Raw genomic sequence first — 19064 nt, forward strand, 5'->3', positions numbered from 1 at the left:
TATTCACTGACCTCCTTCAGCAAAAATCAACAAGGATGTTGGCAAAAACCCCTTCAAAACAAAGTTTCCTAAAAAGATGTCATTTTTGCCTCTTTGAGCTGTAATTTGACCCCCTTAAAATGCTTCAAAACTCACCAAACTGGACACAAACATCAGGACTGGTGAATATTGCGATCTAATATAAAAACCAAACCCCAAAACTCCAAATTCCTAGCGCCCCCTAGGAATAAAACACAGAAAAACTGCTCTTGGGAAGAAAACACAAACAAAACTGCCTGTAACTACCGGTAAGAATGTCGAAGAGACATGTAACCAAAACCTTTATGTAGGTCTCACTTAGACCTACATTTCATTCATTGACATCCTTCAGCAAAAATCAACAGGAAGTTGGCAAAACCCCCTTCAAAACAAAGTTTCCTAAAAAGATGTAATTTTTGCCTCTTTGAGCTGTAATTTGACCCCCTTAAAATGCTTCAAAACTCACCAAACTGGACACACACATCAGGACTGGTGAATATTGCGATCTAATATAAAAACCAAACCCCAAAACTCCAAATTCCTAGCGCCCCCTAGGAATAAAACACAGAAAAACTGCTCTTGGGAAGAAAACACAAACAAAACTGCCTGTAACTACCGGTAAGAATGTCGAAGAGACATGTAACAAAAACCTTTATGTTGGTCTCACTTAGACCTACATTTCATTCATTGACATCCTTCAGCAAAAATCAACAGGAAGTTGGCAAAAACCCCTTCAAAACAAAGTTTCCTAAAAAGATGTCATTTTTGCCTCTTTGAGCTGTAATTTGATTCCCTTAAAATGCTTCAAAACTCACCAAACTGGACACAAACATCAGGACTGGTGAATATTGCGATCTAATATAAAAACCAAACCCCAAAACTCAAAATTCCTAACGCCCCCTAGCAATAAAACAGACAAAACTGCTCTTGGGAAGAAAACACAAACAAAACTGCCTGTAACTACCGGTAGGAATGTCGTAGAGACATGTAACAAAAACTTTATGTAGGTCTCAATTAGACCTACATTTCATTCACTGACATCCTTCAGCAAAAATCAACAGGAAGTTGGCAATTACCCCTTCAAAACAAAAGTTTTGTAAAAACCCGTCACCTTTTTTCAAACATTATCTCCTCTGAGCGCGTTTGTTTTGTCGGTTTCAAACTCGCACAGGAGAGATTGAACCCTTCTGATTAAAAGTTGCGAAAAGAGATTTATTAACTGCTCCGGTTTTGATTTTACGAGCCTTCAAAGATGGCCGCTTAAAAGCAGGAAGCACCAGCGTGACAACACAATGCAGAGAAGGCAGGTAGTGTGCAGGTAAAGATATGTTGACTTGATGGAAGAAGGAGGTACCAGTTTGACTCCAGGATACAGAGAAGGTAGGTAATGTGCAGGTAAAGATATGTTGTCTGGGTGATGGCAGGAAGCACCAGTGTGTACAGGTGACCGAAAGAAGCACCAGTGTGACCCCAGGATGCAGGGAAGGTAGGTAACGTGCAGGTAAAGATATGTTGAATGGGTAAAGGCAGGACACACCAGCAAAAGTCGGTCCCGTTCATCGCTGCTTGCAGCTTTGCTTTAGTCTGTAACAGAAAAGATTTCAAGTGCAACATTTTTCCTGAAATGTTATGTGTGTATCTATATGTATGTATGTATATATATATATATATATATATACATATATATATATATATATATATATATATATATATATATTGATCAGCGACATTAACTCAGGAGCAAAATATATAAAACAAAAATTAATGGATTGTCCCCCATTCGGCACGTTTACCTGACACATGAAACGTGACACATTTTGGGGCGGAGGAGTAGATTTTTTAATATTCTAAAGGGGGAATTTTGCCTACAGTCACTACGAAAGACATGAGGGGTGTAAATATTTTTTATGCATTTGAAGATCCTTTAGTCCGCCTATAAAACCAATAAAAAAACATCCAAAAAGCTCTATTTACATTTCGTGACTTGGATATCAACCAAGTATAAGTGATATTGTTATTATAAGTGCTAACGCAGACAAACTATTTCTAGCCGGGCTGTGATCACCAGCCCCAATGTTGTCATGACCACCTGTTTTCCTCGTTTCCTTGCTCGTCAGACTTGATTGTAGATCATAAATCCTGCCTCTCACCTGGATAGTAGAAGGCTGAGGACGTATTACAAGTTGGTGCACTTTGACAGCCAATTTACACCCGGAAATGGTAAGAACACCACGAAAAAACGCCCCCTTTTTCTTCATCTAAATAGGAATATATGACCATCCCAGCAGTCGGCGTCCTAATGACAGCAGACATTGTACAGTAAGTGATGTTTTATTATGTTTGTTGGCGCCTGTAAAGTCTGCAGTGAGTAATAATCAGTGATGTTGGAAAAAAAACTACCGTTTTTCAAATGATTGTGCTCAAAATGAGTGAAATACGTAAATATTATAAATGTGCGTTTTACTACATGACTTAATGGATGTTTTTAAGGGCTTTATAGGCAGAATAGAGCGGCTGCTATAGGCTTTAATGTAAGTGGAGTTTTGATCGCATTTATTTAATGTTTAGAATGCAAAAAATAAAAAACATCCGTCATGTCTTTCATGAGGATTGTGAACGATGGGCGAAATTCCCCCCAAAAGTGCCCCTTTTTAAATGTGTTATTAGACATTCCAACTTTGAACACAGCGCCAGTAGCCATGTCGAGTGGCGCTTTCCATCATTTTCAGCAGACTGCATTGCAAAAACATTAAGCTCCTCTCATGCCGGATCAGGAATGGGCTCACGTAATTTTTTTCTTAAATCAAAATGAAGTTAGGATTAAATGCTACAAAGAGTGTTTGGTAGTGCACCATTTTTTGAAGTATGATACTGATAAAGCATGTTCACCCCATTGCCTTCCATTTCTGCCATGTATTACATTACTTTTATCACATTACTACATGTATTACATTACTTTTATTACATTACTACATGTATTACATTACTTTTATTACATTACTACATGTATTACATTACTTATATTACATTACTGCCATGTATTACATTACTTACATTACATTACTGCCATGTATTACATTACTTACATTACATTACTGCCATGTATTACATTACTTATATTACATTACTGCCATGTATTACATTACTTTTATTACATAACTGCCATTTATTACATTACTGCCATGTAATAAATTACTTTTATTACATTACTGCCATGTATTACATTACTTTTATTACATCACTGCCATTTATTACATTACATTACTGCCATGTATTACATTACTTTTATTACATTACGGCCATGTATTACATTACTTGTATTACATTACATTACTGCCATGTATTACATTACTTTTATTACATTACATTACTGTCATGTAATAAATTACTTTTATTACATTACTGCCATGTATTACATTACTTTTATTACATTACTGCCATTTATTACATTACTTCCATGCATTACATTACTTTTATTACATTACGGCCATGTATTACATTACTTTTATTACATTACATTACTGCCATTTATTACATTACATTACTGCCATGTATTACATTACTGCCATGTATTACATTACTTTTATTACATTACATTACTGCCATGTATTACATTACTTTTATTACATTACGGCCATGTATTACATTACTTTTATTACATTACTGCCATGTATTACATTACTTTTATTACATTACATTACTGCCATGTATTACATTACTTTTATTACATTACGGCCATGCATTACATTACTTGTATTACATTACATTACTGCCATGTATTACATTACTTTTATTACATTACATTACTGTCATGTAATAAATTACTTTTATTACATTACTGCCATGTATTACATTACATTACTGCCATATATTACATTACTGCCATGTATTACATTACTTTTATTACATTACGGCCATGTATTACATTACTTTTATTACATTACATTACTGCCATTTATTACATTACATTACTGCCATGTATTACATTACTGCCATGTATTACATTACATTACTGCCATGTATTACATTACTTTTATTACATTACGGCCATGTATTACATTACTTTTATTACATTACTGCCATGTATTACATTACTTTTATTACATTACGGCCATGTATTACATTACTTTTATTACATTACATTACTGCCATGTATTACATTACTTTTATTACATTACGGCCATGTATTACATTACTTGTATTACATTACATTACTGCCATGTATTACATTACTTTTATTACATTACTGCCATGTATTACATTACTTTCATTACATTACTGCCATGTATTAAATTACTTTCATTACATTACTGACATGTATTACATTACTTTCATTACATTACTTGTATTACATTACTACATGTATTACATTACATTTATGACATTACATTACTACATGTATTACATTACTTGTATTTACTGCCATGTATTACATTACTTTTATTACATTACTTGTATTACATTACTACATGAATTACATTACATTTATAACATTACATTACTGCCATGTATTACATTACTTTCATTACATTACTACATGTATTACATTACTTGTATTACATTACTACATGTATTACATTACATTTATGACATTACATTACTGCTGTGTATTACATTACTTGTATTACATTACTACATGTATTACATTACTTTTATTTACTGCCATGTATTACATTATTTTTATTACATTACATTACTGCCATGTACTTTCATTACATTACATTACTGAGTATTACATTACTATGTCTTATATTACTTTTATTACATTGTGTATTACATTTATTTTATTACATTACATTACTGAGTATTACATTACTTTTAATACATTACATTACTTGATCCCATTTCTTACTGGGATTGTCCCAAAACTGCTACATTTTGCACCACTTTTACAGACCAAATGTTTGAACCCACCTTCTCATTTCAATACCTTTTCTTTATTTCCATGACTATTTACACAGTAGATTGTCCCTGACGGCATCAAAACTATGAACAAACACATGTGGAGTTATGTACTTAACTGAAAACATGTTTTATATTGTACTTTCTTCAAAATAGCCCCCCTTGCACACTCTTCAAGAGGTTTTCTTTCTTTTCCCTACGCTTTGAACCCTGCAGCTATCAAAATGGTGCATTTTTCCTAACAAGCAAGGCGCCATCTTTTGGATAAGTTCTGTTTAGACTGAGCTCCGAACCGGAAGTAGTCTTTTTGTCGTCCGTAGCGTTTCTCTTCGTATGGATTCTTCATTCATCCCTCCGAGCAAAGTTTTACAATACAACCAAAACAATTCTTACTCACTTAAACCATACCATTTGTGATGTCTGTAGGGAGTGTTTTCATGCATATTTGCCGAGCCAGCGCAGTTAGCATCAGCTGGTATGCTAACCCAAGCACACACTTTGAGAGAATGCCAAGAGTGTGCAAAGCGGTAATCAAGTATGCACAATGAAAGCATGTGTTTTTAAGAAGGGATTGAAGCATCCCTGGGAAACATAAAATGGACGTTTACTTTCTTACCGCCTTGACGAGCAGAAAATCTGCTTTATGGCGAGTCCTGCATTTTGTCCCAGCTAAGTTTAGGATGGGTCTTATGACTTGCGCTAAACTCTCAAAATCGCTGTCGACGTATGTGAGGTGGAGACTTGTCCCGGAAAGCTTCACTATTAGTCTTGTATGTTATAGAGAACTATTGTCCTCTACAGAAGACTTTTAATTGTCTCTATTTTTGTTTGGAGTTACAGGAGCTCCATGCTGTTTTTAAGGTCCTCTGACTATTTTTGAGCCGAACTCGCAAAGCCGCCGGTTGAATAGCACAAAGGGAGAAAAAGAGAGGACCTAAGGTGGAACCTTGAGGAACACCCAGAGGAATGACTGCATTTTAAGGTAAGCAAGCGAGCGCCACACCTCAGTTACATTACCAGAAATAATAGAGGACTTGAAAGGGTGCCTTGAGGGACACCTCAAGTTATGTAAAGGACTAATTTGGACCCCGATGTTCTATGTTTGTCAATGTGATCCAGGTTTACTGTATAGAACAGGAGCTGAGGGCTTTGAGTATGTTTAGTACTAACTATATATATTGTGAGCATACTTATGCACTTAAAGGCCTACTGAGACCCACTACTAGCGACCACGCAGTCTGATAGTTTATATATCAATGATGAAATATTAACATTGCAACACATGCCAATACGGCCGCTTTAGTTTACTAAACTGCAATTTTAAATTTCGCGCGGAAGTATCATGCTAAAACGTCACAGCACCGTTCATAACTATAAGTAGTTTCTTTTCATCGCTTAATTCCACAGTATTATGGACATCTGTGTGGCTGAATTTTGCAATTTGTTCAATGGATAATGGAGACGTCAAAGAAGAAAGCTGTAGGTGGGAAACGGTGTATTGCGGCCGCTTTTAGCAACACAAACACAGCCGGTGTTTTCTTGTTTACATTCCCGAAAGGTGACGGTGTAGCTTTACTATGGAACAGAGCGGTCAAGCGAACATGGTTCCCTGCCACATGTCAACCGGCGGGTTCCGGTGAGAAAATGGTGGTAATAAGTCGGCTCTTACCGTAGACATGAGCGGAGAGCTTGCGTCGTTCGTTCTGCGCCTGTCCAAGAGGCAGATGCGGACTCTCTTGCCTCCTCCCACCGGCCGCCTCCGACCGTCAGATGCTTCCACCGTGGAGGGGAAGAAAAAAAAAATCTCAGCCCGGCCCCAACTGCTGCCTTCGCCTCGTCAAGAAACGTGCCTTCCCTCGGAGACACTGGCGGTCACCTCACCACACTTGTGGCCACACCCCTCCGACTTTCAGGTACGACGGTATAGTCTGGACCCAGGATGGACCGCTTGCCTGTGTATCGGCTGGGGACATCCCTGCGCTGCTGATCCGCCTCCGCTTGGGATGGTTTCCTGCTGGCTCCGCTTTGGACTGGACTCTCGCTGCTGTGTTGGATCCGCTTTGGACTGGACTCTCGCGGCTGTGTTGGATCCATTATGGATTGAACTTTCACAGTATCATGTTAGACCCGCTCGACATCCATTGCTTTCCTCCTCTCCAAGGTTCTCATAGTCATCATTGTCACCGATGTCCCACTGGGTGTGAGTTTTCCTTGCCCTTATGTGGGCCTACCGAGGATGTCGTGGTGGTTTGTGCAGCCCTTTGAGACACTAGTGATTTAGTGCTATATAAGTAAACATTGATTGATTGATATAATCTCACTAATAAACCCAATAAGCAGATAAGGGATTTTCCAGAATTATCCTAGTAAATTTGTCTAATAACATCTAAATCGCTTTTTTTTTTTCCCCCCTAGTCCTTCACTCTCACTTTCCTCATCCACGAATCTTTCATCCTCGCTGAAATTAATGGGGAAATTGTCGCTTTCTCGGTCCGAATCGCTCTCGCTGCTGGTGGCCATGATTGTAAACAATGTTCAGATGTGAGGAGCTCCACAACATTTTTCTGCATGGCAACTATGTAGTAAAGTACAGTACATGGTCAGGTATAACTGTCAATGGTTGGGTTTAAAGTAAGTTTAAAGGTCCCGGGCGTGGCCTCCGCTGCTGCTCACTGCTCCCCTCACCTCCCAGGGGGTGCACAAGGGGATGGGTCGAATGCAGAGGACAAATGTCAGCACACCTAGTGTCACTGGTACTTTAACTTAACACAATAAGGCATTGAACATAGGGGGGAGGCAATAATCAAGATAAGCCAGCAAAGGAGCAGTTTCCAATAGAATGGGACAAAGGCAGGGAGATTTTGGGGGAGAAAGAGAGGACAGGGTGTGGCCTTCAGGGGATTGTATTTCTTCGAACGATCACACCGGGAAGTAAATCGAAGATGGTGAATCTGAAAAGGACTTGGGGAGTTTGACTAGAGACTGAGCGAACACGCGTAGCAGGAAAAAGTTCCGCTCCCTTTCCGAGCACGCTAGTGGTTTTAGGAATCTGCTGCAGAAACTTTCGTCTCCCGAGTCTTCATCCCTGCAGTACTTTGCAGATATACGACGACCTACAGCAGGAAAGGGGGTACATATATATATTAAAAAATATATATTTATATATATTCGCCGCGGTTTACCTGACACATGAAACGTGACAAATTGGGAGTGGGGGGGGGGAGTCCGAGCCGATGGCATTTTGTGATTCAAACTTTGACCACAGGGTCAGTTTCTATGTAGAGTAACAATTTCCATCATTTTCTAATGATTAGCAGCCCCTCTTCCTCTCATCCGAGATCCACCCTGGAATGGGGCCATATTAATCTTTTCCCTACTGTCCATCATGACATAAAATATCCTGTAGAGGTTCACAAATGTCGGATGGGTTAAGCAAAAAAAAATATGCAAATACCATATTTTCCAGACTATAGAGCGCACTGGGATATCCACTATGGACTGGACTCTCACCGTTATGTTAGATCCACTTTGGACTGGACTCTCACCGTTATGTTAGATCCACTTTGGACTGGACTCTCACCGTTATGTTAGATTCACTATGGACTGGACTCTCACCGTTATGTTAGATCCACTATGGACTGGACTCTCACCGTTATGTTAAATCCACTTTGGACTGGACTCTCACCGTTATGTTAGATCCACTATGGACTGGACTCTCACCGTTATGTTAGAACCACTATGGACTGGACTCTCACCGTTATGTTAGATCCACTATGGACTGGACTCTCACCGTTATGTTAGATCCACTATGGATTGGACTCTCACTATTATGTTAGATCCACTATGGACTGGACTCTCACTATTATGTTAGATCCACTATGGACTGGACTCTCACCGTTATGTTAGATCCACTATGGACTGGACTCTCACCGTTATGTTAGATCCACTATGGATTGGACTCTCACTATTATGTTAGATCCACTATGGACTGGACTCTCACCGTTATGTTAGATCCACTATGGACTGGACTCTCACCGTTATGTTAGATCCACTATGGACTGGACTCTCACCGTTATGTTAGATCCACTATGGATTGGACTCTCACTATTATGTTAGATCCACTATGGACTGGACTCTCACCGTTATGTTAGATCCACTGTGGACTGGACTCTCACCGTTATGTTAGATCCACTATGGATTGGACTCTCACTATTATGTTAGATCCACAATGGACTGGACTCTCACCGTTATGTTAGATCCACTATGGACTGGACTCTCACCGTTATGTTGGATCCACTATGGACTGGACTCTCACCGTTATGTTAAATCCACTATGGACTGGACTCTCACCGTTATGTTAGATCCACTATGGACTGGACTCTCACCGTTATGTTAAATCCACTATGGACTGGACTCTCACTATTATGTTAAATCCACTATGGACTGGACTCTCACCGTTATGTTAGATCCACTATGGACTGGACTCTCACCGTTGTTAGATCCACTATGGACTGGACTCTCACCGTTATGTTAGATCCACTATGGATTGGACTCTCACCGTTATATTAGATCCACTATGGACTGGACTCTCACCGTTATGTTAGATCCACTATGGACTGGACTCTCACCGTTATGTTAGATCCACTATGGACTGGACTCTCACCGTTATGTTAAATCCACTATGGACTGGACTCTCACCGTTATGTTAGATCCACTATGGACTGGACTCTCACCGTTATGTTAAATCCACTATGGACTGGACTCTCACCGTTATGTTAGATCCACTATGGACTGGACTCTCACCGTTGTTAGATCCACTATGGACTGGACTCTCACCGTTATGTTAGATCCACTATGGATTGGACTCTCACCGTTATGTTAGATCCACTATGGACTGGACTCTCACCGTTATGTTAGATCCACTATGGACTGGACTCTCACCGTTATGTTAGATCCACTATGGACTGGACTCTCACCGTTATGTTAAATCCACTATGGACTGGACTCTCACCGTTATGTTAAATCCACTATGGACTGGACTCTCACCGTTATGTTAAATCCACTATGGACTGGACTCTCACCATTATGTTAGATCCACTATGGACTGGACTCTCACCGTCATGTTGGATCCACTTTGGACTGGACTCTCACCGTTATGTTAGATCCACTTTGGACTGGACTCTCACCGTTATGTTAGATCCACTTTGGACTGGACTCTCACCGTCATGTTGGATCCACTTTGGACTGGACTCTCACCGTTATGTTAGATCCACTTTGGACTGGACTCTCACCGTCATGTTGGATCCACTATGGACTGGACTCTCACTGTTATGTTAGATCCACTATGGACTGGACTCTCACCGTCATGTTGGATCCACTTTGGACTGGACTCTCACCGTTATGTTAGATCCACTTTGGACTGGACTCTCACCGTTATGTTAGATCCACTTTAGACTGGACTCTCACCGTTATGTTAGATCCACTATGGACTGGACTCTCACTATTATGTTAGATCCACTATGGACTGGACTCTCACCGTTATGTTAGATCCACTATGGACTGGACTCTCACCGTTATGTTAGATCCACTATGGACTGGACTCTCACCGTTATGTTAGATCCACTATGGACTGGACTCTCACTATTATGTTAGATCCACTATGGACTGGACTCTCACCGTTATGTTAGATCCACTATGGACTGGACTCTCACTATTATGTTAGATCCACTATGGACTGGACTCTCACTATTATGTTAGATCCACTATGGACTGGACTCTCACTATTATGTTAGATCCACTATGGACTGGACTCTCACCGTTATGTTAGATCCACTATGGACTGGACTCTCACCGTTATGTTAGATCCACTGTGGACTGGACTCTCACCGTTATGTTAGATCCACTATGGATTGGACTCTCACTATTATGTTAGATCCACTATGGACTGGACTCTCACTATTATGTTAGATCCACTATGGACTGGACTCTCACCGTTATGTTAGATCCACTATGGACTGGACTCTCACCGTTATGTTAGATCCACTATGGATTGGACTCTCACTATTATGTTAGATCCACTATGGACTGGACTCTCACCGTTATGTTAGATCCACTATGGACTGGACTCTCACCGTTATGTTAGATCCACTATGGACTGGACTCTCACCGTTATGTTAGATCCACTATGGATTGGACTCTCACTATTATGTTAGATCCACAATGGACTGGACTCTCACCGTTATGTTAGATCCACTATGGACTGGACTCTCACCGTTATGTTGGATCCACTATGGACTGGACTCTCACCGTTATGTTAAATCCACTATGGACTGGACTCTCACCGTTATGTTAAATCCACTATGGACTGGACTCTCACTATTATGTTAAATCCACTATGGACTGGACTCTCACCGTTATGTTAGATCCACTATGGACTGGACTCTCACCGTTGTTAGATCCACTATGGACTGGACTCTCACCGTTATGTTAGATCCACTATGGATTGGACTCTCACCGTTATGTTAGATCCACTATGGACTGGACTCTCACCGTTATGTTAGATCCACTATGGACTGGACTCTCACCGTTATGTTTGATCCACTATGGACTGGACTCTCACCGTTATGTTAAATCCACTATGGACTGGACTCTCACCGTTATGTTAGATCCACTATGGACTGGACTCTCACCGTTATGTTAAATCCACTATGGACTGGACTCTCACCGTTATGTTAAATCCACTATGGACTGGACTCTCACCGTTATGTTAGATCCACTATGGACTGGACTCTCACCGTTGTTAGATCCACTATGGATTGGACTCTCACCGTTATGTTAGATCCACTATGGACTGGACTCTCACCGTTATGTTAGATCCACTATGGACTGGACTCTCACCGTTATGTTAGATCCACTATGGACTGGACTCTCACCGTTATGTTAAATCCACTATGGACTGGACTCTCACCGTTATGTTAGATCCACTATGGACTGGACTCTCACCGTTATGTTAAATCCACTATGGACTGGACTCTCACCGTTATGTTAAATCCACTATGGACTGGACTCTCACCATTATGTTAGATCCACTATGGACTGGACTCTCACTGTTATGTTAGATCCACTATGGACTGGACTCTCACCGTTATGTTGGATCCACTTTGGACTGGACTCTCACCGTTATGTTAGATCCACTTTGGACTGGACTCTCACCGTTATGTTAGATCCACTTTGGACTGGACTCTCACCGTTATGTTAGATCCACTATGGACTGGACTCTCACTATTATGTTAGATCCACTATGGACTGGACTCTCACCGTTATGTTAGATCCACTATGGACTGGACTCTCACCGTTATGTTAGATCCACTATGGACTGGACTCTCACCGTTATGTTAGATCCACTGTGGACTGGACTCTCGCCGTTATGTTAGATCCACTGTGGACTGGACTCTCGCCGTTATGTTAGATCCACTATGGATTGGACTCTCACTATTATGTTAGATCCACTATGGACTGGACTCTCACTATTATGTTAGATCCACTATGGACTGGACTCTCACTACTATGTTAGATCCACTATGGACTGGACTCTCACACTATTATGTTAGATCCACTATGGACTGGACTCTCACTACTATGTTAGATCCACTATGGACTGGACTCTCACTATTATGTTAGATCCACTATGGACTGGACTCTCACTATTATGTTAGATCCACTATGGACTGGACTCTCACTATTATGTTAGATCCACTATGGACTGGACTCTCACTACTATGTTAGATCCACTATGGACTGGACTCTCACTATTATGTTAGATCCACTATGGACTGGACTCTCACCGTTATGTTAAATCCACTATGGACTGGACTCTCACCGTTATGTTAAATCCACTATGGACTGGACTCTCACCATTATGTTAGATCCACTATGGACTGGACTCTCACTGTTATGTTAGATCCACTATGGACTGGACTCTCACCGTTATGTTGGATCCACTTTGGACTGGACTCTCACCGTTATGTTAGATCCACTTTGGACTGGACTCTCACCGTTATGTTAGATCCACTTTGGACTGGACTCTCACCGTTATGTTAGATCCACTATGGACTGGACTCTCACTATTATGTTAGATCCACTATGGACTGGACTCTCACCGTTATGTTAGATCCACTATGGACTGGACTCTCACCGTTATGTTAGATCCACTATGGACTGGACTCTCACCGTTATGTTAGATCCACTGTGGACTGGACTCTCGCCGTTATGTTAGATCCACTGTGGACTGGACTCTCGCCGTTATGTTAGATCCACTATGGATTGGACTCTCACTATTATGTTAGATCCACTATGGACTGGACTCTCACTATTATGTTAGATCCACTATGGACTGGACTCTCACTACTATGTTAGATCCACTATGGACTGGACTCTCACACTATTATGTTAGATCCACTATGGACTGGACTCTCACTACTATGTTAGATCCACTATGGACTGGACTCTCACTATTATGTTAGATCCACTATGGACTGGACTCTCACTATTATGTTAGATCCACTATGGACTGGACTCTCACTATTATGTTAGATCCACTATGGACTGGACTCTCACTACTATGTTAGATCCACTATGGACTGGACTCTCACTATTATGTTAGATCCACTATGGACTGGACTCTCACCGTTATGTTAGATCCACTATGGACTGGACTCTCACCGTTATGTTAGATCCACTATGGACTGGACTCTCACCGTTATGTTAGATCCACTGTGGACTGGACTCTCACTATTATGTTAGATCCACTATGGACTGGACTCTCACCGTTATGTTAGATCCACTATGTACTGGACTCTCACCGTTATGTTAAATCCACTACGGACTGGACTCTCACCGTTATGTTAGATCCACTATGGACTGGACTCTCACTGTTATGTTAGATCCACTATGGACTGGACTCTCACCGTTATGTTAGATCCACTATGGACTGGACTCTCACCGTTATGTTAGATCCACTATGGATTGGACTCTCACCGTTATGTTAGATCCACTATGGACTGGACTCTCACCGTTATGTTAAATCCACTATGGACTGGACTCTCACCGTTATGTTAGATCCACTATGGATTGGACTTCACAATATCATGTTAGACCCGCTCGACAGGTATTGCTTTCAGTCTCCTGGGGTGGGGGGCGGGGCATTTGCCCACAAATGCGGTCCTCTCCAAGGTTTCTCATAGTCATCATCGTCACTGACGTCCCACTGGGTGTGAGTTTTTCCACCAATCAATCAATCAATGTTTATTTATATAGCCCTAAATCACAAATGTCTCAAAGGACTGTCTTGGCCCTTATGTGGGCCTACCGAGGATGTCGTTGTGGTTTGTGCAGCCCTTTGAGACACTTGTGATTTAGGGCTATATAAATAAACATTGATTGATTGATTGATTGACTGGGATATAAGCCACACCCACAGAATTTTTGAAGAAAAAAAATATTTTTCCATAACTTAATAAGTCGCAGGTATATATGCTGTAAAAGGAGTTGTTTGCACATAAAATATTGTGTAAATGTTTATTGACATACCGTAATTGCTTCCAAATGGTGCAGTAAAACGGCCGATCAAACAAAACAGAAGACATCGGTATGCGGGATCTAGCTCTCAAATCAGCTACGAAACTAAAAGGATACAAAAAAATGCTGTTGTAAGTTAATAACACTAACAGACACTCGTAAACGTGTTAGCATACTAGCTAAAGCTAACGACGCTGGCTTCATGACATTATGATAGCACGTACAAATATGCATGGAAACACCCCTGCAGACATCACACATGGGACGTTTTAGTACGTAAGAATTGTTTTGGTTATATTGTAAAACTTTGGAGTGATGAATGAAGAATCCATTTGAGTAAAAACGCTATGGACGAGGAAACGACTAACAGAACTTATCCAAAAGATGGCGCCATAGCACAAACTATAAGTGTCCCCGTTTGTTAGGAACATTCACAATTTTATAAGCCGCAGGGTGCAAAGCGTAGGTGGAAAAAAGGTAGCGCCTTGCTTGTGTCAGTGGGCCACACAGGAAGGACTGCAGGAAGGTAGACATTGAAGGCAATCTTTATTGCATTTGAATGGCATGACCCCCCTCCCGCTATGTTGCTTACCACCCGACCATCACTGTCATGACACAAGGATCCAGGTTCTCTTTCTTCCCACCTCCCGCAAGGCTCAAATGACAAAAAGGAGGGGATTGAGTGGAAGTAGTTTGGCTTGTGCACACACACCTTTTCCTTCCAACTAGACCACGTTTACACTGCAGGCCCAAACCAGATTTATTTTATTATGTCTTTTTTTTCCCCAGCAGACTGTTTATTTACACTGCAAGTAAAATGTGATTATCCACCTCTCTTGCATGTACACTTCTATAAAGTATAAGGAAGTCCACCAGGAGGAAGTCGCTTCTACTACAAAATAAAATAAGTTGCAACACCTTAAAAATAAGTTTTTTTTTAGGTGAAAGTAAATAATGTATGAACAAAAGTTTGGACACGTTTTATTTTCATGACTACCGTATTTCCTTGAATTGCCACCGGGGCGCTAATTATTTTAAAACCTCTTCTCACTCCGGCACTTACCAAAGGCATGCGCTTAAAAATTTGAGTGTGATGTAAGGACACCATCATGAAAAGCACATTTAATTAAAAAAACTTTATTAAGGTCTTGCCTTTAAATAAATAATAAATGGGTTGTACTTCCATCCATCCATCCATCCATTTTCTACCGCTTATTCCCTTTCGGGGTCGCGGGGGGCGCTGGCGCCTATCTCAGCTACAATCGGGCGGAAGGCAGGGTACACCCTGGACAAGTCGCCACCCCATTGCAGGGCCAACACAGATAGACAGACAACATTCACACACTAGGGCCAATTTTTAGTGTTGCCAATCAACCTATCCCCAGGTGCATGTCTTTGGAAGTGGGAGGAAGCCGGAGTACCCGGAGGGAACCCACGCATTCAGCCCTTTGAGACACTAGTGATTTAGGGCTATATAAGTAAACATTGATTGATTGATTGATTCACGGGGAGAACATGCAAACTCCACACAGAAAGATCCCGAGCCTGGATTTGAACCCAGGACTGCAGGACCTTCGTATTGTGAGGCAGACGCACTAACCCCTCTGCCACCGTGAAGCCTGGGTTGTCAGTGTATAGCGCTTTTCTACCTTCAAGGTACTCAAAGCGCTTAGATACTACTTCCACATTTACCCATTCACACACACATTCACACACTGATGGAGGGAGCTGCCATGCAAGGCGCTAACCAGCACCCATCAGGAGCAAGGGTGAAGTGTCTTGCTCAAGGACACAACGGACGTGACAAGGTTGGTTCCAGGTGGGATTTGAACCAGGGACCCTCGGGTTGCGCACGGCCACTCTCCCACTGCGCCACGCCGTCCCTTTACTTATAAATGAAGTCCATGCGGAGCTCCTTCTGAACAAAAACACCAAAAACTTGTTTATAGAAGTCTTCCTTATCTTTCTTCAGTTTTAAACATCCCAATGGAGATCTAGCTTTATTACCTCCTGCTTCGATTGAAAGTCCAGTTTAGAAAACGGTTTTATTTTAGATATGTAATCCTCCATGTTAAAAGTGCAAGCGAGAGGAAAAAATAAACACACTCTTGCTGCTTGTTGTCACTTCTAGTCGCAAGAAGGATCACTAGCGCCCTCTACCACCAGGAGGCGGGAGTCATTTAATGACTCATATTTGACACACGCAGCTACGGCATATTAATAAAACATAGCTGCTTACTGTTCTTTTTAGCATATTCAATAGCTTGGACCTTAAATCCTACTGAATAGCTCTTAATCTTCTTCCCTTTATGCGATTTCTAATTATTGAAATCAGCCTCCTCCATTTTGGTGACCTGTCACCCGTGACGTGACGAGTTTGACCCTGCGCTAATAAAAATAATATTTTGCGAAAGGAGTTTGACCCGGCGTTTATCCTGAGCTGGCGGTAATGCTAAGCATGCGCTAATTATTTTAGCGAAACGAGTTTGACCCCGGCAGTAATTCTAGCCAGGCGCATACTTTATACCCGGCGGCAATTCAAGGAAACACGGTATTTACTACACTGTAGATTGTCACTGAAGGCATCAAAACTATGAATGAACACATGTGGAGTTATGTACTTAACAACAAAAGGTGAAATAACCAAAAACATGTTTTATATTCTACTTTCTTCTAAATAGCCACCCTGTGCACACTCTTGGCATTCTCTCCATGAGCTTGAAGCACACCTGCGAGGTGAGGGGAGCAGTGAGCAGCAGCGGTGGCCGCGCCCGGGAATCATTTTTGGTGATTTAACCCCCAAATCCAACCCTTGATGCTGAGTGCCAAGCAGGGAGGTAATGGGTCTCATTTTTATAGTCTTTGGTATGACTCGGCCGGGGTTTGAACTCACGACCTACCGATCTCAGGGCGGCCACTGAGTAATATATAATGTGAGATATAACATTAATCTTTTTTTTTTAAATGGTTACAAAAAAGCGGGACTCCAAAAATTGACTGGGGGACCCCATTTTAATGACTTGATGGGGCCCCATTTTGAAAATTCCTATCACCAACACTATTGGTGTGTGCAAAACAGCAGCCGGTGGCTGTGGCCTGCGGGCCGCTTCTAATACTAATCCAGTATTATCCCAGGGGCCATAAATCCTTCTTTCACGGGCCTTGACTTCGACACCTCTGCCTTAGGCTAGCAGGAAAAAAATCCACATTTAGGTCACATTGCGTTTAGTCTGAGGTCACATTTGAAAGGATCAGATTCAGGACTACTTCCTGATGCCACAATACCAGATTTGAGACTCTTTGGAGGGTTTAGACTGGCAGGAAAAATCCGGGCGTATAAATCAAGATGGGGTGTGCAGTGTAAAGGTGTACTTTATGTTTATCTTTACAAGCCATCCCTCCATCAAACTATAATGCGTGGGGGGGGCGGGGGACAAACGTTAGGGCGACACGTGCAGCAGCAAAAAGGTTCCGGGAGTAAGAAGCGAGGAAGTGTTGGACACGTACACGCACATGGCGACACAAATAAAAAATGCGGACCGAGGAACTTTTCTGGCTTCACGACAAAAAAGTCACAATCGAAGTGGGAAGTGCAAATCAACTCCAGATTTTTTTTTTTTTTTTATCTGGAATTTTTTTTGTTTTGTTTTTTTTGACAATGAGATGCACGAATCCTTTTAATCTTCCGCGTCTCCAAGTCATCGTCCTGGGAGTCCTGGTCTCTCCCACACTTACCTTATGTAGTGGAAGTTAGTCCATCTTGCTCTTATTGCAGCGTTCACAGTTCAGGCAGGATCTGCTGACTCATCCTTTCTGGAAGCGCGTCAAATCCACATTTCCCTGCATTTGGGCGCACGGGTCGGGTCGGGTCGGGCGTACCTCGGCAGGCAATCAGAAGGTTGTGAGCGAGGAGGCGAGCGATGAGGCGGCCGGCTGCAGGGCGCTGGACGAGTTGGTGCGCCTTATGTGCGGCAGGAGGTAGGAGTCCGAGCACAGCTGGTGCACGTCGAAGCGGTCCTCCTTGCGGTAGGCCAGGCAGCGGCGGATAAACGCCTGCAGGGGAGGGGGGCCGGTTAAAAATGAGCATTTGATTTTAAATATAGGGGGCGGTATAGGAACTAGAGGGTTCCAGGTTTGATTCCCGCTTCCGCCATCCTAGTCACTGCCGTTGTCTTTGGGCAAGACACTTTACCCACCTGCTCCCAGTGCCACCCACACTGCTTTAAATGTAACTTAGATATTGGCTTTCACTATGTTAAGCACTTTGAGTCACTAGAGAAAAGCGCTATATAAATATACTTCACTTCACTCCTCTCAATATGTACCTAATGACAAAATACACACACTTCCTAATGTAGGCTTTATATGACATTCAATGTGTACCTAATGAAGTGTCCGTGTGTGTGCGACGTCATAATGTAGGCTTTATATGACATTCAGTATGTACCTAATGAAGTGTCCTTGTGTGTGTGCGACGTCATAATGTAGGCTTTATATGACATTCAATATGTACCTAATGAAGTGTCCGTGTGTGTGCGACGTCATAATGTAGGCTTTATATGACATTC

At 41.6% G+C, this 19064-nt stretch overlaps 1 protein-coding gene across 3 annotated transcripts in view; it reads right to left on the reverse strand.

Annotated features, from left to right (window-relative positions):
- Window positions 1-15023: 15023 nt before the first annotated feature.
- LOC133545386 (serine/threonine-protein kinase tousled-like 1-B) overlaps window positions 15024-19064 on the reverse strand; it is a 95307-nt gene continuing 91266 nt past the window's right edge. For all 3 annotated transcript variants that reach the window (XM_061890892.1, XM_061890895.1, XM_061890891.1), the window contains exon 21: window positions 15024-18549. In XM_061890892.1, coding sequence (XP_061746876.1) covers window positions 18388-18549 — 162 coding nt within the window. In that variant the 3' untranslated portion in view covers window positions 15024-18387. The remainder of the gene's footprint in view (window positions 18550-19064) is intronic.

This window comes from Nerophis ophidion, linkage group LG28, assembly GCF_033978795.1.
Source record: "Nerophis ophidion isolate RoL-2023_Sa linkage group LG28, RoL_Noph_v1.0, whole genome shotgun sequence".
Classification (NCBI taxonomy): Eukaryota; Metazoa; Chordata; class Actinopteri; order Syngnathiformes; family Syngnathidae; genus Nerophis; species Nerophis ophidion.